Below are 22,861 nucleotides of genomic sequence, written 5' to 3'. Positions count from 1 at the left end.
GTGTAGCTACCTTTTAAATCGTTCTCTAGCTGTACATGGTGTCCACAAATGTCCAAGGTGGAAATGCCCCTTCAATGTCTATTTATAAAATGCCTAAAAATTTTCTTAACTACTTTGATATATTTCATGAGAGAGACATGAATTGATTTAGCCTATGTCTGTTTTTGTTCATCCAGGTATTGCATCTATGACCGTCCCAGTATACATTGCAGAAGCCGCCCCACCGCATTTGAGAGGAAGATTGGTCACCATTAACACCCTCTTCATCACAGGCGGACAGTTCTTTGCAGCCGTTGTGGATGGTGCTTTTAGTTACCTTCCAAGAGATGGATGGAGGTTCGTAATGAAATAGAATTGCTCAAAAGGTTAATAATTCTCTCTAATATTGAATTTCGGAAGAACTGTGAATATATTTGTGCATGTTAATGCCATTTACGCATAGATACCCTTATATTGATTCTGATCGCTTGCAGCAGGGATTCTCTAGAGGAATCTGGATTTCCTGATGGTGATAGGCATTGCTAGACCTTTGGTGACTCAACGCTTGTAGTGATTAGTATGCATGATCATCAGCGATTCTCCAGGTAGGCATATTAAAAAAAAAAAAAAGCTAACAAATACCACCAAAAAAACGAGCAACTACAACAACCTCTTTGCAAGAGACACGCTCTAAAATGAATCAGCAGACCAATATGAGAAAACAGAGTGCAAAATGGTTCTTATAAAAAATAGCATTTTATTTCAATATTTTTAAAAGAATATGAATGAGCAAATATAAATAAGACACAAATAGAGCACTCCTGAATAAGGTGGTGCCAGCATACATGTAAATAAACTTGGCAAAGAATTATTTCAGATATGTATTTTACAGCAGGGCCTATCAACATTATGGCCTCTAACCAAATACCCCTAGTCAAAGAAAAAAGCAAGCAATGTGTATGATACATTCCCCTTGACGAAGCCTTGGCTGAAACGTGCGTTGGGGCTGGTGGGCCAGCTCATGTACACTCTACCCCGGTACATTCACATACCATCTTTGATGTAAGTATTACACTTGGAACTATCTTCTAGCTAAAAATTGTTTAGCAATAGTCATTGTTTACTTTTTTTCTTTGACTAGGGGTATTTGGTTAGAGGCCATAATGTTGATAGGCCCGGTTGTAAACTACATATATGAAATAATTCTCTGCTAAATTTATTAACATTCATGCTGGCAACACCTTTTTCAGGAGTGCTCTGTTTGTGTCTTATTTATGTTTGTTCACTCATACTATTCTTTTAAAAATATTTAAATAAAATGCTATTTTTTATGAGACCTATTTTGCACTCAGTTTTCTCTTGTTGGTCTGCTGATGTTTAAAAAGCTGCAGGATAAGATTATTATTATTGCGCCATTAATTCCATGGCGCTTTACATGCGAGGCGTGGTATACATAATAAAAACAAGTACAGTAATCTTAAATGATACAAGTCACAACTGGTACATGAGGAGAGAGGACCCCATGAGGGCTCACAATGTACAAGATACAAGTGGATATAAGCTGTGGAATAAAATTGCACTTATGATTTTTTAACTTTCATTTTGCTTTTTTAAAAGGAACTCAAACTAGTACTTTCATGGCACGTTGTGTTCAGTTTACCACATTTTTTTTATAAAAGTCATTTAGCAGTTTACGGTCTGCCATAACAAATGAAAGTCATAGCCCATAAATGTGCCTTAGCAGACAATTGATTTTTAAGATTTTATTTTAGGATACAAGACAAGAGCTCTTGTTCCGTGCACTTGAGCTCTGGCTACAAACGGGTTCTAGAAATAGTCACTGAATGTTTCCACGGCTATTTTTACTTTTTTTGTCCTTTGAACATTAGTTGTGTGTCTGTAATTTGATGTGCATTTATGCAGGTTCTGTGTAGTAAGTAATATGTATTTATGTGTGTAGATACATATACTGTATATGGGAGTATAAGTGATGTAAGTTAAACAGGAGGTTTTTCAACAAAATGTCACTTATATTTACGTCAAAGTTTACGTCCCTGCCTTTGATGTGGGCTCCCACTCTGAGCACACATCTCCCCCTACTCCCGCACATGAAGACTGATTTAATTTGCTCCACCCGTGGCTGTTAACCAGTTGAATCTTGCTGTCAACGCACTTCGACCGGGAGCGCATCATTCATCCCGCCCATCGGCACTCTTGTTACATGATCACAGCTTGCCGATGGGTTATCATGACAGCTGGGGTCTGCTGAAGATCCCCCTTACCTGTCATTATGATACTTCTGTGAAAGCCAGCCTGTGGCATGATTTCTGCTGAAGCATTACGATGTACAGCACAGGTGATTGGACAATCGCAGCTTTAAGTCTCCTAAGGGGATTATTAAATTCAGGGAAAGTAAAAAAAAAAAAAAATTATTAAATATGAAAAAATCAATACAAGTTCAAATCACCCCCCTTTGCCCCATTAAAAATAAAACAAAAAAAATACACATTTGCTATCACTGCAATCAGAAATGTTCGATTTGTCAAAATATAAATTAAATTAATCAGTTTGGTAAACTGCATAACGAGAAAAAGAATCAAAATGCCAGTATTGCGCTTTCTCTTATCCTCTCCACGACAGCACCAAAGAAGGTTGCTTTCCCATCTTAATTAGGAACAGACAACACAAAGAGATTTAAATAGCCTCTCCCTTCTCTCTATCCTCAGTGTTTTCTGTCTTTAGGTGCAAAAAGATATTTCCTTGGGGTGCTATGGCCGGCAAACAGTCACTCTGTGTTTAGTACCTACTAATAACTGGGAAGCCTGGGGTTGATTGCGCGGCCTTCCTTACTCGCCTGTATGCTGCTCCCGTGCTTGCTGGTATGGGACCACACCATTCTCTTGCGCCCTTTGACAACGCTGAATAGTGGTAGGTGGAGTCCTCCCATAGCTCCTCAGCCTGGGTCCTGCCAAAGTTCCTCAGCCCGCATCTTTCTTCTCCACCCCTGCTGTCTCCAGCGTGCTACACACTTGCAGAAAGTGACGCAATCCCCTAGAATCCAGGTGCGTGATGTCACGTCTGGTTGCATTTCATAGTCTTTCGGCAGGAAATTTGAATTTGGGAGCATCCAGACTGCATCTAGGTGCTGTATCAAGGCTAGACCTATGCTGATGGAGGAGAAGTTTCATCCTATTGGATGGGAGCGCAGAGTCACGGTCTCTGTACTTTAATTGACCCTGATTGAAGACACCTTAAGGAAGAACTAAGGTGCTAGTATGGAGAGTGTGGCTTCCCTTAGAGCTGCATCTGTATTGCCTGGCTTAAACCCAGGCTCATTGAGTATTCCTGCTATGGGTAGGTCCCTCTCATTTTATTTCTAGAGTTACAAGGATCCTGCGCTTAAGGTTAAAAATAAGAAGACAAATCGGAAATGTGCCATTTATAATAAAAACTCCCATCTTCGCTTAAAAAACAGTTATGCCACTAATTTATGGAAAATATTGAGGAGCAGCCCTCTCCTATGGAAGAAGAGGAATGGTGTGTCAGGAGACTCAAGCTTCCTTCTCTCAATCCTTTACTGGGGCACCATCAGGATCAAAAAAGAGAAAGTACGACCCAAGAGAGTTCAGATTCTGAAGCAGAGGTATTAGTCCCTGAGGAATGGCTGGAAAATGGAAAACTTACCACAAATTGTAGTATAGACCAGGAAACAGACCCCTGTTGCAGCTAACCAAATACAGAGTTCTCATCTCAGGGTTTCCCCCATCGGGGAGTTGGCAAGATCTGAGAGATCATATGAGACAAGCTAGAGATATCTGCTATGCTGATGTACACCAGGGTGGACTATGGGGACTGTGGAGTTTATTCGCAAGGACTACACGGAATATGCCTTGAGGAAACTAGATGATACAAAGTTTAGTTCTCATGAAGATGAAACCTCTTACATACGTATCTGTGCTGAAAAAAATGGGGGACGAGTGTGAGGAGCTGGCCACTTAATAAAGACTATAGGACAAATGGACGTAGAGCTTAGTCCTCATCTCTAAAGGATACAGACTTTTTCCAGCACGAAGCATCGGTTGCTTCAATATTGTAATTTAATAGATATTTGCTTGCTGTGTTTTATTAGAGATTTGCCTGCTCGTCAATTCATCCTGAGAATCAGTTTCCATTCAGTGACAGCAAGCAGAGAAAGGTGTGCAGGCTGGACCTTTTGTGTACCTAAAGCCCCCTTTACATTTAGCGATGCACCAGCGATCCGACCAGCGATCTGACCCGGTCAGGATCGCTGGTGCATTGCTAAATGATCGCTGGTGAGCTGTCACACAGGCAGACCTCACAGCGATGCAGCAGCGACACGATACTCACCTTTCACACACAGCGATCCTGACGTCCTCCCGCCCGCCTCCACCCGTCACTCGTCGGCGCCAGCAGGAAGCGCCCGACGAGAAATGGAGCCGGACATTCTCGCGCGATCAGCGATGGACAGTGGGGGAGCCGGTCGGAGGTAAGTATCACACATAGCGATATCGCTATAACGTCACAAAATCAGTGACATTATAGCGATATCGCTATGTGTAAAACCTCCTTAAGGCCAGACAGGAGATTGCTTTACATTTACCTTTAGCAATCATTCTATCAATCTCATCTGTATCTCAGGGTCTCACGCCATTGTACTCCCAGCCACTAGCCCATTGTGTGTATGGGGGCCCATTGTGTGTATGGGGATTTTAGACTCAGGTGAGCAGTCACCACAGGGGGCCTCACATGCAAGCTCAGGAGCTGAAATATGCTTCATTCTGTGAGCTAAAGGAAAATGTTTAAGGGGGAGGGAGAAAAAGCCACATAGGTTGAATCTGAATTCAGTGACTTTGAAGGGAGAAAATCCAAGCTGGGATGGATGGTCTATGGAGTTTTTAAGATCAGCTGCTGGCTCTGCTGGATCCCCCTGTTATGGTTGAGGGATCTGTCATCTGGATTTAACAAATTTTCTTAAGGATTGTTGGTCCTGGATACACGGGCGTCAGTTGTGATATTTGTGATCAGAAGGAGCCTGGACTATGACTGCAGACTATAATGGCAGGAGATGCGAAATCTATGGGCCAACCAAAAGTTAGGAGAGAGTGAGTATCGCCTGGTACGGGCACAGTGGGACTACTGGCCCTGGGAGGGGATCTTGTGGACTGAGGACATTGTATTTTTGCTATCTACCTGGATTTGTTGTACAACCATGGATGTATTCAATAAAAAGTTGCATCGTTGACCTGCCTAGGCTATTATTATAACCCTCAACCTTAGATCCTCACAGACCAGGATGATAAACAAAAATGTATTTCTCATCATAAGATATAGAGGAGCTCTTGTCAGCAGTAAAGGATACCATGGGAATAGAAGAGGAGAAAATAACTCAAAAAATCCAGGATGAAATGTTCGGTGGGTTAAGATGAAAAAGGAAGATAGTGTTTCCTATTCATGATAATGTACAGAATTTAATTTTGAATGAGTGGAAGTTCCCAGAGAGTTGTCTGAACATCCCAGGAGAACTAAAGGGATAGATTCCAGTTAGATGAGGACATGGCCAAATGCTGGACAGAAACCTCTGAAGTGGATATCCAAGTAGCTAAAGTAGCAAAGAAATCTACATTGCTGTTTGAAGACTCTTCTCAGCTCAAGTATCAAAAGACTGACCTTCACATCCAAACTTAAAGTAGGTCTGAACAGGTGCTTACTAAGAGTAGCCAACTCATATACAATCAAACAAATAAAGCAGCACTCTGCAGCGCTATAGCATGCAAACATGAAATATGAAACATGAAAATTGAATTGCATTACTGCGCTAGAAATATGAAAACTTGAGAATGCTTAGCGCATAAATTGGCCAATTCATGTGTACTTGGCAACCACGATAACGTGATTCTCATTGCCAGGACCTAATGCCAATCCTCATTGGTATTAGGTCCTGGCAACAAGAATCGCCTTATCGTGGCTGCCAGGTACACATGAATTGGCCAATTTATGCGCTAAACATTCTCAGTTTTTCATATTTCTAGTGCAGTAATGCAGTTCAATTTTCTTTTCAGCTCAAGAACCCACTGGATCAGAAAATGGATAGCCTTTTGAAGATGACTTGGGAGACATCTGTGACTTATCTGAAAATGTATGTAATTGCCACCTATATAACAAGGGCTATGTTCCATTGGATACAACAACTAGAAGATCATATCAGTGGAAGCACTCCTAGAGAAGATCACCTGGCCTCATTACCGCTCTTTCAGAAGGCAACAGGATTCTTAGCTGATGCTTTGACAGAAACTGTCAGGATAGCAGCAAAAGCTTCTGTCTTATGAAATATCACAAAGAGAACTCTCTGATCAAAGATATGGAGCCTTGACATGGTGTAGTAGTCAGAATTTTGCTCTATCCCATTCAGGGGAGAGTACCTATTTGGTCCATCCCTAGATGATCAGTTCGAGAAAGCTGCTGATAGGAAAAAGTTGCTTCCTGAACCAAAAGTCTTCAAGAGAAGACATTTTGTCTGCCACAGGCTCAGACCCCACAATATTCAGAGGGAAAGGTCAATTAGGTCATTGGAGTAACCCCAAAGGCGTAAGAGAGAAATAAATATTTTTCAGAACCAACAACAAGAAAGACAATGACATCGGGCAAGTAGGAAACAGAATTTCAAGGTTTCTTCCACAGTGACAGATAATGGCAGATCAGAGAATTCCGGAATCTGTCTGAGTGGGAATGAAAATAGAGTTCTCCTCTTACCCCCACAAAGGCTGGAGTTAACATTTCTGCCATCACTAAAGTTACAGAAGATCGTAATCTCAGGGTTCCAAGACCAACAGGCATGGGGAGTGATTTCTTCAGTTCCAAATCTGGAACAGGGTAAATGCCATTATTCCCACTTATTTCTGATAGGAAAACCAAATTGGCCCTACAGGATTATCATAAAGCTAAGAAGCAAATCACAAGAAAAGATGAATGCCACTCACTGGGTAAAATTACAAGCCTTTATTGGAACATCTATGACAGGAGAACGGGAGCTGGGGAGCGGGAGTGACGACGATCGTTTTGCGCAAAATGCGCTTCCACAGGTCACATGGCAAGTGGGAAACGACGGAAGGAGAAATACCTGCACTCTGGTAAACTCCTCCCACCAGACCCCCCACCACACACATACAACTAACAGCAAAGAATATAAAAAAGCACACAAATAACAATTTAAAAATAAGGTAATACATAGAAATACCCAATCAAAAATTACTTTGAGCAAAATTACCTAATTTAGAGAAAAATGGACATGTCAATCCTTTCATTGAAGCCGGTGGATACAAGCACACAAGTGCGCATGATCCACCTAGCTTGTAAATTTTTATGCAAATCGCCCCCCTGAGGCGGTAACACAACCCTCTCTTTACCAGCAAACGACAAAACCTTGGGGTTCCCTCCGTGTGTTTCCCTGATGTGGTTGATTTCATTTCGGGACACCTTTTCCTGTAATGAGAGAATTGTAATGCTCTCTAAACCTAACATACAGGAGACATATTGTCTTCCCTATATAAAAAAAATCTACAGGGGCAAAAAATAACATAAGCTATGTGGGTAGACTTACAGGAAATAAAATCAGAAACGCGATGCGTTACTGCACCATTGTGTATACAGCGGTCTATAATGTGATATGTACAAAAAGGACAATGTCCGCATCTGTAATTTCCCTTGGGAACATTAGAACTAAGCCAATTATTCTGTTCCTTATCTGTGCGAATTTGGACCAGAATATCTTTTAAACTAGTACTTCACCTACAGGCAAATAAAGGTCTCCTCATTACTACATCTGTCAGATCACTATCATGCTCGAGGATGTGCCAATTTTTACGAATTGTCGATCTAATAAAATTATCCATAAGACTATACTCGAAGCTGAAGACAAATCTCTTCTCTTTTTTGTTATTTTTCCTTTTACTTCTATCAAACGTAATACAATCTTGATTAATCCTGACCTGTGTTTCCTCAAGTAACTCGTTGGGATAACTCCTTTCTCTGAATCTTCTGCATAGATCCAATGATTGTTTTTCATAACCAACAGTGGTATTATTAATTCGTTTTAACCTAAGAAACTGACTTATGGAAGTGAATGTTTCATATAGGGGGATGGTAACTATCAAAATGTAGTATAGCATTTGTGGAGGATGGTTTGCGGTATACAGTGGTACATAAAAGACAATCAATGATCTCCAAAAAAGATCCAAAAATTCTATAGATTGCCCCCCAAACTTAGCCGTGAATGACATGTTCATGTCATTGCAACTGTTGAGGTACATGACAAAATTAAGATTCTTGAGGACCGTCACATACCATAAAAATATCATCCACATACCTAATGCATAATTTATGTTTTGAATACAGGTTACTATTGGAATAAATGTATTTATTCTCAAATAGTGCTAGGAAAAGATTGGCAAAAGTACATGCCACCGGAGTCCCCATTGCATTCCCGACTTGCTGCAAATTCCAAGTGTTCTAAAAACCTAAAAAGCTTAAATAATCATCATTACATACAAAAGGTTCAAAATGGAATGTATAAAATCCACGGTCCCATTAATAGGCAGAGACTTCGTTATGGCATCTATCTACCTAAAGGATGCTTATCATTTTCCCATATATCTAACGTATGTAAGATTCCTAAGATTTTGGGTCATTCAAGGACAGTAAGTTCTTCATTTTTAGTTAAATGTCCTTCCTTTCGGTATTTCCTCAGCTCCTTGAATATTCACAAAAACTATGGCAGAGGTGGTAGCATTTGTCTGGAAGCAAGATACTGTATATGCATCTCCCTTATCTGGACAATTTTTTAACTATGGCTCTCTCTATGCCATGTCTCATAGATCATCTCCAGTCTACAATGCAAATTCTGACATCTCTAGGTTGGATAATAAATTGGAAAAATCAGATTTGACTTCTTCCACCGAAAAGGTCGTCTTAGGGATTCTACTAAACTCTCAAGATCTAACCTATTCTCTTCCAGTAGCTTGACAGTTACATATATGATCCAAGAGTTATGCTCTAAAGAACTGGAAACCGGTGTCTATAAGATGCAGTGTCAGTCCTTCATGGCTTCATGCATTCAGGCAGTTCCTTGGGATCAGGCTTCATCCTTTCTTGTTGGAACAGATCTCCATGTTCACTCAGCTGAAGGATCCACCCACCATCCTCATCAGGTAAAGGTGTCACTAGGATGGTGGTTCAGCTGGGAAAATATGGCAAAAGGAACTTCCTGGATTCAACATCCCCTATTATCAGTACCAACAGATGCCAGCAAGAGGGGTTGGGAAGCTGTTATATCTCTGGTCACTTTCTGAGGTGTCTAGCCGAAAGACATGGACTGGCAATTTTCAAGCTTCAGAGAATAAAGAGCTGTGGAATGAACCCTCAGATCAGCAAAATCCTTACTGCAGGGAACTCGTGTCATGATTTATTCAGACAATATGATCACACAGGCTCACTTACATCATCAGGAGATCACAAAATGTGTCAACCTGCAGGAAGTCCCAGCAAAAATCTTTGGTTGGGCAGAACAGTAGCTCCTGTCTTTGTCAGCCCTTCAGCTAAAAAGTTCCAAAAATAGTCAAGCAGACTTCCTAAGAACAACGGGTTTAGATATGGGAGAATGAATACCGAAATTTTCCAAATGCTGACCAACAAATTGGGTGTTCAGAAATAAACCTTTTTGCGACTCATCAAAATTCAAAAGTGGGTCCATATATCTCCCTAAATCCGAAAGATACTGTGGCAAAGGTAGATGCATTCGCCCACTTTTGGAAGTTCAGGTTGGCCTAAGCGTTTCCTCCAATACCCTTGTTACCAAGAACTTTTGCAAAGAATCAGAACGGAGAAAGTAAAAACCATTCTGATAGCACCTCTGCGTATCCAAAAAGAAGCAGGTTTGAGGCATTGAACATCCTGAAGGTGGAGGATCCTCTAATCCTTTCTGTGAACCACGACATTCTATATCAAGGTCCGATATCTCATCCCGTTCCCCAGAGTCTGTGCTTTGCGGCCTGGCTTTTGAAGCTTCGATCCTGAAAGCTAGAGGCGTCTCTGACAGAATCATACCTATTAACCGCCTTCAGCTCGATCTTGAGCCATGGCGACTTGATGGATGGAACTCTCTGTAGGAAGATAGAGCTTGTGCAAGCCAAGAAAGGTACACTAGGGTTTTCTCCACCATTATCTTGATTGTATCAAGCCATCGGGTTGCTTGTCTTCCTCTTTGCCTTGTTCCCTCTATTTTTCCAACCATGATGTCTTTCTCCAGTGATTGTTCTCTTTGTATTATGTGTCCAAAATAGGCAAGTTGTAACTTGGGGATCCTTGCTTCAAGTGACATGTCTGGCTTGATTTGTTCCATCATTGAATTTTGTTCTTCTTGTCATCCATGGTTAGTATCCTTCTCCAGCACCACATTTCGAAGGAGCTGATTCTTTTTCTGACTTATGTCTTTACAGTCATATGTAAAAGTTTGGGCACCCCTATTAATGTTAACCTTTTTTCTTTATAACAATTTTGGTTTTTGCAACAGCTATTTCAGTTTCATATATCTAATAACTGATGGACTCAGTTATATTTCTGGATTCAAATGAGGTTTATTGTACTAACAGAAAATGTGCAATCTGCATTTAAACAAAATTTGACCGGTGCAAAAGTATGGGCACCCTTATCATTTTCTTGATTTGAACACTCCTAACTACTTTTTACTGACTTCCTGAAGCACTAAATTGGTTTTGTAACCTAATTGAGCTTTGAACTTCATAGCCAGGTGTATCAAATCATGAGAAAAGGTATTTCAAGTGGCCACTTGCAAGTAGTTCTCCTATTTGATTCTCCTATGAAGAGTGGCATCATGGGCTCCTCAAAACAACTCTCAAATGATCTGAAAACAACATAGCTTTTCAGGGAAAGGATACAAAAAGTTGTCTCAGAGCTTTAACCTGTCAGTTTCCACTGTGAGGAACATAGTAAGGAAATGGAAGAACACAGGTACAGTTCTTGTTAAGCCCAGAAATGGCAGGCCAAGAAAAATATATCAGACAGAGAAGAAGAATGGTGGGAACAGTCAAGGACAATCCACAGACCACCTCCAAAGACCTGCAGCATCATCTTGCTGCAGATGGTGTCACTGTGCATCGGTCAACAATACAGTGCACTTTGCACAAGTAGAAGCTGTATGGGAGAGTGATGCAAAAGAAGCCGTTTCTGCAAGCACGCCACAAACAGAGTCGCCTGAGGTATGCAAAAGCACATTTGGACAAGCCAGTTACATTTTGGAAGAAGGTCCTGTGGACTGATGAAACAAAGATTGAGTTGTTTGGTCATACAAAAAGGCGTTATGCATGCGCTGTATTGTTGACCGATGCACAGTGACACCATCTGCAGCAAGATGATGCTGCAGGTCTTTGGAGGTGGTCTGTGGATTGTCCTTGACTGTTCTCACCATTCTTCTTCTCTGCCTTCCTGATATTTTTCTTGGCCTGCCACTTCTGGGCTTAACAAGAACTGTACCTGTGTTCTTCCATTTCCTTACTATGTTCCTCACAGTGGAAACTGACAGGTTAAATCTCTGAGACAACTTTTTGTATCCTTCCCCTGAAAAGCTATGTTGAATAATCTTTGTTTTCAGATCATTTGAGAGTTGTTTTGAGGAGCCCATGATGCCACTCTTCATAGGAGAATCAAATAGGAGAACTACTTGCAAGTGGCCACTTGAAATACCTTTTCTCATGATTTGATACACCTGGCTATGAAGTTCAAAGCTCAATGAGGTTACAAAACCAATTTAGTGCTTCAGGAAGTCAGTAAAAAATAGTTGGGAGTGTTCAAATCAAGAAAATGATAAGGGTGCCCATACTTTTGCACTGGTCAAATTTTGTTTAAATGCAGATTGCACATTTTCTGTTAGTACAATAAACCTCATTTGAATCCAGAAATATAACTGAGTCCATCAGTTATTAGATATATGAAACTGAAATAGCTGTTGCAAAAACCAAAATTGTTATAAAGAAAAAAGGTTAACATTAATAGGGGTGCCCAAACTTTTACATATGACTGTATCATCCTGGTTTTGCATCCATATTTTACTACAGTAAAGCCCAGATTATATGTGAGCCGTGTCTTCCAGTGAAATATTCCTCGATTTGAAGACATTGGGTCCAGTGACTTCATTGTTGATTTGCCCATAGCTATTCTCCTATTGACTTCCGGTATCGTCGCTTCATCTTGAAATGTCATACATACCCTGCAAAATAGCAGAAAACAGGTCACCTATGGTAAAATATGGAAAACCTTCATTTTATGGTGTGGGTCTACTCCGTTAGATCCATTTTGTCCAGACATAGTCAGGATATTGGACTTGTTACCAGAATATCTGTCAAAAGGGTTAAAACTTAGTGCCTTTAAGGTCCTTTTTTGACCAAAATTTTACAGTTGGCTAAAAAGATTCATGACCGCAGCCTCTAGATTATAGCCAAGGAAATCTAATGTAATTCCATGTGGGGACCTGAATGTGGTACTCAAAGGTCTGACTATGCTGCCTTTCGAGCCAATAAACCAAATTCAGATGGACAGATTATCCTGGAAAGTGGCTTTCTTGGTAACAAACGGAAGGAGAGTCTGGGACATCCAGGCCTTTTCTATTAGGGAACCCTATCTGAGAATCCTAGAAGACAGGGTCGTGTAGTACTCCACCTAGGCCCATCTTTTTATGTCCAAGGTGGCAGTGGATTTCCATATGTCCCAGGAAATAATCCTACCTTCATTTTGCCAAACCCCAACAGGCAGCAGAGAAATGGAGGTTCATTCATTCATTCAATGTCCGGAGAACCATTCTCTACCATCTGGAGCAAACAGAAGCTTAGAAGAAGAATCAGAACCTTTTTGTCCAGTACTAAGGACCAAATAATGGGAAAAAAGCTTTACAAAGTTCCTTGGCAAATTTGATCAAGATAGCAATCAGAGACTTCTAGAAGCCAAGACCTGTCTCATAAATTTCTGAAAGCTTATTCTACCAGAGCTTTTTCCATCTCCTGGGCTAAAAGGACTAGTGCATCCATCAAGCAGATCTGCAGAGCCAGCTCTTGGTCCTCGGTCCATACCCTTAAGGTCCCGTTACATTTAGCGATGCACCAGCGATCCCGACAACTATACGACCCGGTCAGGATCGCTGGTGCATCGATAAATGGTCGCTAGTGAGCTGCCAAACAGGCAGATCTCACTAGCGATGCAGCAGCGGCCGGCGGTCGTCACTTACCTGTCACGCGCAGCGAGGGCGACGTCTTCCGCCCGCATCCATGGAGTCGCTCGTCAGCGCCAGCAGGAAGCCGACGACGAGAAATGGACCATCCCGTTTTTGCGCGATCAGCGATATCCAGCGGGGAGCCGGGTCGGAGGTAAGTGTCACATGTAGCGATATCGCTGTTGCGTCACGAAATCGGTGACGCTTTAGCGATATATCACTAGCGATCTCGCTATGTGTGAAGAGGGCTTAACTGAGCATTATAGATTAGCCCTTGGCAGGAAAGTCCTGCAGGCAATTGTCCCTCCTTAGCGTTATTGTTTGGTATTTCTCCTGTGGTGCAGTTGTGGAGGGGATTAGAGAAAATTAAATTAGACTTGCAGGTAATTCGGTTTCTAAGGGTCCCATTTCACTTAGCGATGCACCAGCGATCTCGACAACGGTACGACCTGGTAAGGGTTGCTGGTGTGTCGCTAGTAAGCTGCCAAACAGGCAGATCTCTTCAGCGACGCAGCAACGATCCGGTGATCCGTATAACGATCTCGGCGGTCGTTGGTACCTTGTCACACAGCTTTTCTAACGATTCCCGCCTGCGTCTGAGTTCTGCGTCGCCAACGAGGTCGCTTGTCGGGGTCAAACACTGCGATGCGCGCTGGCCAGCGTGACACCGACGATGAAAAAATGGCCCAGGACATTCGAGCAGGATCAGCGATAGCCAGCAGGGGGGGCGGTCGCCGCTGCTTGTCACATGTAGCGAGATCGCTGACGAGGTCGCAGTTCCGTCACAAAATCAGTGACGCTTCAGCGATCTCGCTAGCAATCTCACTATATGAGACAGGGGCTTTAAAACTCTCTATAACAGCACGGGTAGTGCGGCTTCCCTCCTTTTTGTTTATTTGATTCCTTAATGCCCGTCTCACATAGCGAGAGCACTAACGAGATCGCTAATGCGATTTTGTGACGCAACAGCGATCTCGCCTGCGATCTCGCTACATGTGACACGCAGCAGCGACCGTCCCCCCTGCTGGATATCGCTGATCGTGCAGGAATGTCCTGGGCCATTTTTTCGTTGACGGTGTCCCGCTGGCCAGCGTGCATCGCTGTGTTTGATCGCTGGATCGTTGCTGTGTCGCTGAAGAGAGATGCCTGTTTGGCAGATTACTAGCGATCATTTAGTGACTCACCAGCGATCCTTACAGGTCATATCGTTGTCTGGATCGTTGGTACGACGCTAAGTGAAACGGGACCCTTAGTGTTAAATAAATATTGGAAGCATTCATACTGGTGTCATCTTTTAGAAAAACACTGAGGAGAGAAGGGTTGTTTAAACCTCTTTGTTTTCCCTGTCCCTTAGGATGGGGAGGCAACCTCCTGTCGTGGAGGGTTCTTAGAATTAGCTTTACCGGTAATTCCATTTCTATTTTCTGGCCGCCATCACATATATATTGCAATAAAATGCAGTATCCGAAAAATGGCACCATTAAAAACGTCAGCTCTGGGCACATAAAATAAGAGCTCTCACCTCACAGCCTTATATCCTGAAGGATGAAAATGCTACTGGTCTTAAGAAAATGGCGTAAAAAAAAAAATATTCTTACAAATTTTAGATATTTTTTTTTCCCACCACTTAAAAAACCCAATACATGTTTGGTATCTGCGTACTCGTACTGACCTAGAGAATCCTATTGGCAGGTCAGTTTTACCATATAGTGAACATGTTAAATAAAAAGTTATGACTCTTTGAATAAGGGGAGGAATAAACGAAAGTGCAAAAATTGAAATTCGCAAGTTCATTAAGGTGTTCAGTCTATCAGTTCTGGCTCACTGAGAGGTATTGTGAAGAGAGAAAAATAGATGACAGTGACTCATGTAACCTATTCGTGGGATATTTAATTTGAGTGGTTAGAAAGCTGCACACTTTATATAATATGTGATAGAGCATGGAACTTCTTCGAGAGTATCTAAAATGACTATTCTGACTGGCGTCTTAACAACTGGATTATCAGTACTCCTCCACATCCATCATCAAAGTATTTGAAGAGGAAAATGGTTATGGATGTCTTTTGAAACGGCTCGGTTAGCCATCATGGATTTTGATATTTTCCCCATAGTCAGGAGTCTTCCAATAAGGTTTTTTTTTTCTTCAGTTTGTTACGTAAGACATTTACATACCTATTTTCTGGGGTACCCACTGTGGTGTAATGACCACTGTGTCCGCTAGGGGGTGCTGTGCGGATGTCCCAGGAGAGAGGATGAATGGCAGAATCATGAATGACCATTATGTATCTCAAGGTGGGTGGCCTTGAGATGGAGGCTGATGTGTGTGTGTTGATCAGCAGTGATACTGCTGACGTGTTGTGTCAATGTATCAGGGAGAAGTCTCCAGGTAACTGGGGAGATGGGCGGCCAAGTTACCTACAAACCCACCCAGGGGGTGTTATGATGAGTCACCGAAGGAGGAAAAAACAAAATACCAGCTAAGTCCAGAAAAACCAGAGAGGTTGGCAGCTATCGGATTGCAGACCCCTGAACCTATCCACAACAACTAGCAGTAGCCGTGGGAGGTTCCTACGGTGCCCTAGACCCCTCGATCACAGCCGGAGAGCTACATAGCCTAAAGACAGAAAGGGGGAAAAACTAAACTGCCCCAGAGCAGACCCCAAAGCAATAGGCAGCCCCCAACATATGACGGTGAAGCAAGATGAAAACACTAACACAGATAGAAAGATAGGTTGAGCAAATGATGGGGCCCAAGCTAACTACATAGGACAGGATAGGAAAGCTGCTGTCTGCCATCCGCAAAAACCCTATCAAAATGAGCCAACCGACTGATAGGAAAAACAGGCCCTGAAGTCGCTAGGCTTCAAAAGACTATATCAGCACTCAGGTATATTCTGAAGACAGAGCAAAAGATCAACAGATCAGAGACAAAAATGGAATTCAGCTCACCCCCGGCCGGGGATGGCAGAACTCCCAAAAAACAAGGCAAAACAAAAACAAAACTGAAGAGTACAAAGCAGAGCAGAAAAACTTAGCTTTGAGACGCAGGAATCAAACTGGTCTCCAAGAATCCAGCAGGAAAATCACCAGCCAGGAAGAAGGGCGTCGGCAGCCTTATATCCAGTCCTCAATTCCAGCCACCCAGTTATCATCTAGCTGCTCAGGTGTTTGGTAATCAGTCTCACTACCTTCCTTCACCAGAGGAAGGAGTTCATCAGACCTCAATGGTGAAGGGAAAAATGAACTCACAACAAGGGGGTGTGTTTAAGGACGGTATTGCAAAGAGTGTGTGAATGGGTCAAGGACCTGTGATGAGGTCATAGCCATGTGACCCGGTGGGCGTGGCTACGGACCATATATGGTGGCCAGGGTAGGTCACATGTGGTGAATGTTGGGACCTGGTTGGTCCAGTGTGGAAGGTCCCGCTGAGATTGGGCTTCCTGGCTAACAGCCTGTGAAGTGGCTGTGAGTAATGGCGACGTGTGCCTGTTAGTTCCCTGGAGGGAATGAACGTGTGCAGCATGGTGAAGCAGCATGAGGAAACCCTGACAGGGTGAGATAACTTGGTGGCTAGAAAGCCTGCGCATTGAACAGTGCATAACTTGTATGACTACTGGATAACCGAGCTGTACTCTGTAATGGACGCTATGCTGACTATATGCTGTTTCCTGTTGCTTTGATGGTTTATGATGCTGAATAAACCGAAGGGACTATGATTGTTTTATGGAAAACCTGGGCCGGATCTGGTTTTTGTTGCTGCAAGCGAGTGATCCCCTATGTGAATGACAGCGCTACCTCACACCACCTTCTTCTGATGAGACAATATATTTTGTATTGTCTCCTAAGCTAAAGAAAGGAAATACCGCCCTCTCCCCGAAATGTCATCTCTGCAATACTTTTGTATAACAAGTAAAATAAAAATAAAATCTTTTTTTGGGGGAAGTCTGTTGATTACAAGGATATTCTCAAAAGCCAGGCCATTCCAAAAGACATCTAAAACCATTTTTTTCTTCAAGTACTGTACTTTAAAGGATTAGCTAAATCGGGGTAACCACGTTCTCTCTGATGTTATGCCCTATTGCTTGCCTTCATTAAACATCCCCTTTAACCTCTTTATGATACTTTAAATGTTAAAGGGGTTGTCCAATACTAGGAAAACCCCTTCTTGATCTGAGTGTTTGGCACTGATAAAATTAAACTACATATACTCACTTCCCGTGCTGGCGCCATTACAGCTGGGTTGGCACTCGCGGTTCCAGGGTTCAGATGCGGTTGTTATGACGTGTGAGCCCTGCATCCAGTCAGCAGTAGCATCACTGTCCCCACCTTCAGACAAATCGAACAAGGAAGTGAGAGCTGCGGATGTACTGATTTCCTCTTGATGTTCCATTTGTAAAAGACAGGAACAGTGATGCTAGTGCTGATTGGGTGCAGGGATCCCATGTCACAACAACCTCATGAAAGCTCCTGGTATGAAAGTGCTGTCACCGCTGGAACGGCGCCAGGACGGGAAGGTGAGCATAAGTGTTTTTATTTTATCGGCACCAAACATTAATATAAAGAATAGGTTGTCCTAGTAGTGGACAAGCCCTTTAAGGTAATATCCGGTAATATCAGATTTTGGCTTGCCTAAAAAGAATTTTCTATTTCTCAGTGGACTAAGCTATTTGATTTTCAACCCTCATTTCTAAAATTCACAAAGCCAGCTTAATGTGGCAAACAATATTCCCTGCTTGTAATCCGCACAGAAATGACAGCTGCTTTAGCTGAGCTCTATTACCAGACTATTATGCACATTACACATGATGTTTCAGGGACCTTTCCCCCGTTCTTAAGTGTTAGTTTAGAGCTAAACATAGCAGTAAGAAAAGGATCAATTAATCACAGCTTGGTTTGCCTTCTTAAGTTTTTTTTTCTAGTGGAAAAACTGAACATGGCCTGTTCAATAGGACAACAAAATGAAAACGTGTTTACACACGTGCAATATAATAATAATAAATTTATCAACTGGGCTTCATGGATACTTACGGTATATAACTGCACATTATAATAATATACCAATAGCTATAACCAATGACGCCTTTGATATTGAAGTACCAACTAATGGGCCAAGCACTCGTCTTGCTAAAGTACAATGAGATCTACAGTTATGCATATTGTAACAGGTCACCACTGTGGTATTTAAATAACCCAAGCAGATATTACCTATGGGATCTTAAGAGTAAATTTTATTTTGATCTTTTATGTTTGGCCAACATTTATCACATATTCGATTAATGCTTATTCCGTTATCCAGCTGCAGAACATATCCATATATCTTCTTCCAGCTTTGCCTAGTTGCATGGATTAGTTTCCTTTTTTTCCATTGCATATGGCAGTGGAGGAAGATTTCTGCTTCCCAAAGTTTTCTCCCAATCCCATAATAAAACAGACTAAGGGCCTACTTTTTCTCATGGAGTATTGCCTATTGATCACAGGCCATTTGCTGTGCAGAGGGGCGCTGCACAACTCAGAAACTGAATTGCTCAGTGTTGTGATATGGTAAAGTAAAAGCTTGAACAAGAGCAGGAATACATTTAGTAATGGGCACACCTAAATATTATGAAATAATTTTTACAGAAAACAAAGACTACAACATGATAAAACTAGTAAAATCATAATAAGAAACTCCAGTCACACTGAATACAACATATTCACAGTTGTACTGATCTGTGCGATACCCCAAAAAAACATATGGGCGCCAAAAAAAACTGCATTTAATAGAACTGGAGCAACCCAATCCAATGTGTGCAAGAAAATGGAACATCTACTTTAGGCTACAAGAGCTCATGAGATACAGGTATATTGTAGATCATGAATAATCTCCCAAGAATAGGAGTTTATGTAGTCAGTCTAATGATATCAGTAGGCACCTATAATATGGTAGGACTAAGTCACCCCCCCACTAATTAAGGAGCACTATATATGTCTCTTAATACATTAATTGACAACCAAACTAAAATAGACGTGGCAGTAGATTTCCAAAAGTGGCACACGTATAAGCTTTATAAAGCCAAGAGTGAAACAACAATGTCAGGTAGAACAAAAATGCATGATATATGCGCTGATAATACCACCCATAAGCAAAGCCCAGGGAACGAGTTTTCATCCAGACATCCCACGCGTATCACTGTTGTCTACAGCGTCATCAGGTAAAGTGTGAGGGAGACACCAACTAGTAGTGCTTAAATACACATTTGATAAAAAACAACAACACTTAACTGGTGACAAAGACATATAGAAATAGGAGGCAATGCCCCCGCCATGATACTCTATATGCGTCCCATAGATGGTAAAATACAAGCAGGGATGCCTGCCCGTGTGTACACGCTGACCGGAAATGCCTGGAAGTGACTGCATCATATCTGCAGTCTGTAACCATGGACGCGGTGGTGTCCTTACTGACCCGACTTTCAGAAAGTAAGTTCAATAGAATCACTGCACACGTAGAATATGCTTAAAGTGGATATTTATTAATTGATTAACGGTGATGAAGCGACAGCTGACGTTTCGGCCTAATAGCAGCCTTTATCACATAGTCGCTGTTTAAAGTAGAGGGTCTGTAATCACCGGGAAATTAGTGTCACTGCTAGGCAATATTTCAAAGGACGAAGGTTATCCAATATGGCTGGTGGTCCAGGTTCCAGAGGATCTGAAGTTTTGAGAGTATGCCAAAGGATCATTGGTGGCTCAGTGGGGGATGCAGGCAACACCGTGCCTGAGCAGTGAATGAGTGCATTCATAGATCGGGTTTTTAGTTTTGCAATTGATGTATTCTTTTAAGAGGAAGCATTTGGCGTCAGGGAGCATGTGTGGAAAATAGATACTCCACAGGGGAAGAAGCCCCTAAGCGAGATACCTCTATTAAATTTTTGAGTAGGTCTAAAACAATTGGCTGTCAGTGAGATGATCACCCAGATTCGGAGCCCTTTTACCTGTTAAAAGAGGGTGGTTCCCGACGAATGATTTGGTATGTATGTCAACTTTGAGTATACCCCAGTGATTTTGCAGAATCCCTTTCACCTTACCCCATTGATTATTGTAAGGGCTGAAAGCTTGAATATTGATGTATGCTGTTGCCGTCGGTTTGCGATATAATTTGGCGCACATTGTGTCTTGATGCCTGTAGACTTTCAAATCTAGAAAAGAGATCGAAGTGCATGAAAAGTGATGGGTCAGAAAAATATTAAGCGTATTCCGATTCAGAGTGGCAATGAAGGCCATACACTCTTGCTGTGTACCTGTCCAGATGAAGAATATATCGTCGATATGCCGATGCCAATGTGTCACATATTTGCCAAAGGGCTCAAGGGACCATACCACAGTCGCTTTCCACCATCCCAAAAAGATGGTCAAGTAAAAGCTGCCACAGCCCATTCAATCGAGACTCCCACCCATACTTTCATATTAATTATGATGTGCAGGCCTACAGCCACCCCAAATGGCTTCTACAGCTACCCCATTTGGCTTCGAGATACCCAAAAATCTGTCTGTAATACATTTTTTTTTTCTGCTATACCAAACATGGGTATTTCTTATATATAATACAGATAGGTAAAGTTCTCTAACTTCTAATCTATACCTAGAGTAGTAATACAAATAAAGCGGCATCTTGTTGAATAGCATTCCTGCTGCGACATTTCAATACACCTCTTTGTCATATGGCGAAACATCCTATTTATGTAAATGAGATATGAATATGGATAACTGCCTACCCAGGAAGATAAATCATTGTGACTCATTTATTTTGGCTTGTATGCTTGGCATGGAAATGTCTGCATTGTTTATAAAACCCTATATTTATATTTTTATGAAACCTTCTATTTAATTTTCATGTCATAGAAGTACAGGCGTTAAGAATAAGTACTTGAGCATGTCTGACCTTGGACATTTCCAGCCACTTGTGCCATCCCGATCTCATTACACATGCAAGTTAAATCCACACAAACCTAAAAATAAGAATACTGATGGATATGCTGTACTGGCTATTTTTTTTTTACTTTAAAAAATAAAAAAAAAATCCATTCTGAATTTCTGTAGTCCACATACACAAAGCAAAACATTTTCTGAAGTCAGATCCAAACATTTGTTTCCAACCATTTCTTGGTGCTTCAAGTATAGACAAAAACAGGCTGCATGGCACTCCTCTAATGGTGGGTACATGAATAAGATTCCACTCCACAAATAATGTAAAAAAATTTGACACTCCAAGATAGAAGTAACGAATGTAAGAGTATTTTATTAGTACAGGTTAATTCACTGTAGAAACAATGTAATTGACGTTTTGGCCAGTTGCATGGCCTTCATCAGAACAGGAGAACCTTCTTACAAAAGCCTGACATGGCGCTGGAGATATGCACTACTGTGCAGGCGATGTGGCGCCGAAATGTTAAATATATTGTTTATTCAGTGGATGAACCTGTTCTAATAAAACACTCTTGCATTCTTTGCATCTGTCTTGGAGTGCCAGATGTATTTTTTATGTTATTTGTGGAGTGGAATCTTATTCGTGTACCCACATCTCGAGGAGTGCCGTGCAGCCTGTTTTTGTCTATACTTGAAGCACCAAGAAAAGGTTGGAAACAAAGCGCTGGAGATTTCTGAAGTGGCCAGCAATGCGTTTGCATCTAAATCCTATTAAACACCTGTGGAGAAACCTTAAAATTACTCTTGGGAGAAAACACCATTCAAATATGAGAGACCTGGAACAGTTTGAAAAAGAAGAGTCGTCCAAAATTCCAGTTGAGAGGTATAAGAAGCTCGTTGATGGTTACAGGAAGCGATTGATTGGTGTTTAATGTCCAGCCCTTTTTCTGAGTTTTTTGTGTTCCAATACACACAAAGGAAATAAACATGTGTATAGCAAAACATGTGTAATTGCAATAATTTTTGTGACAAATGCTACATTTTCTCGAACAATCTCAAGGGAGCCAACACGTTTGGCCATGACTGTACATCCAAATTCAAGCTGTACCAGCAGGAATAATTTGTATTACACTATCCTTTCTAGTTATGTATGGGGCGGTCCCTTATTATATAGCTTCCCCGGCTGTTATGTACATAGCTGTCCCTTACATAGCATATTCTTTTTGTTAATCACAGCTCCCTCTCTTTATTACATACTCCTCTTTTGTTAGATATAAAATGACTGCTGATGGGGCAGCATCTGACCTGAAAAGACCAGTCCATCAACCTCCTCCCTTAGAAATGAAGCTTTCCCATGCTCCATAAGCTGTCATTTGTTTATATCTAACAAGAGAGGACAGTATGTAATAAAGAACAGGGTGCTATAAATAATCTGATATGTAAGGGATGGTGCTGTACATAACGAGAGGGCAATACTGTCAGTGTCTGCCCCTGATGACAGACACAGGAGGCGGGATCTTTAACAGAGGAAGAGTAATGGGCACCTGAACGAACACCCGACCCTGTTTATGGCTGTTAAAATGTTGCTGTCAATGATTTATTGTGGCATTTAAAAGGTTAACATTACAGCTGATCACTGCTGTTAAAGGCAGATTGTCAGCTATGTAATATAGCCGGCATATA

At 41.6% G+C, this 22,861-nt stretch overlaps 1 protein-coding gene across 1 annotated transcript in view; it reads left to right on the top strand.

Annotated features, from left to right (window-relative positions):
* SLC2A13 (solute carrier family 2 member 13) overlaps positions 1-22,861 on the top strand; it is a 401,421-nt gene that overhangs the window by 126,981 nt on the left and 251,579 nt on the right. Inside the window, exon 2 of the mRNA XM_073573541.1 lies at positions 177-336. Coding sequence (XP_073429642.1) covers positions 177-336 — 160 coding nt within the window. The remainder of the gene's footprint in view (positions 1-176; positions 337-22,861) is intronic.

This window comes from Dendrobates tinctorius, unplaced genomic scaffold (genome assembly GCF_039654945.1).
Source record: "Dendrobates tinctorius isolate UK_male_01 unplaced genomic scaffold, ASM3965494v1 ptg000035l, whole genome shotgun sequence".
Lineage (NCBI taxonomy): Eukaryota > Metazoa > Chordata > Amphibia > Anura > Dendrobatidae > Dendrobates > Dendrobates tinctorius.
The sequence above is the reverse complement of the archived record's forward strand: the minus strand, read 5'-3'. Positions and strand labels throughout refer to the sequence as shown.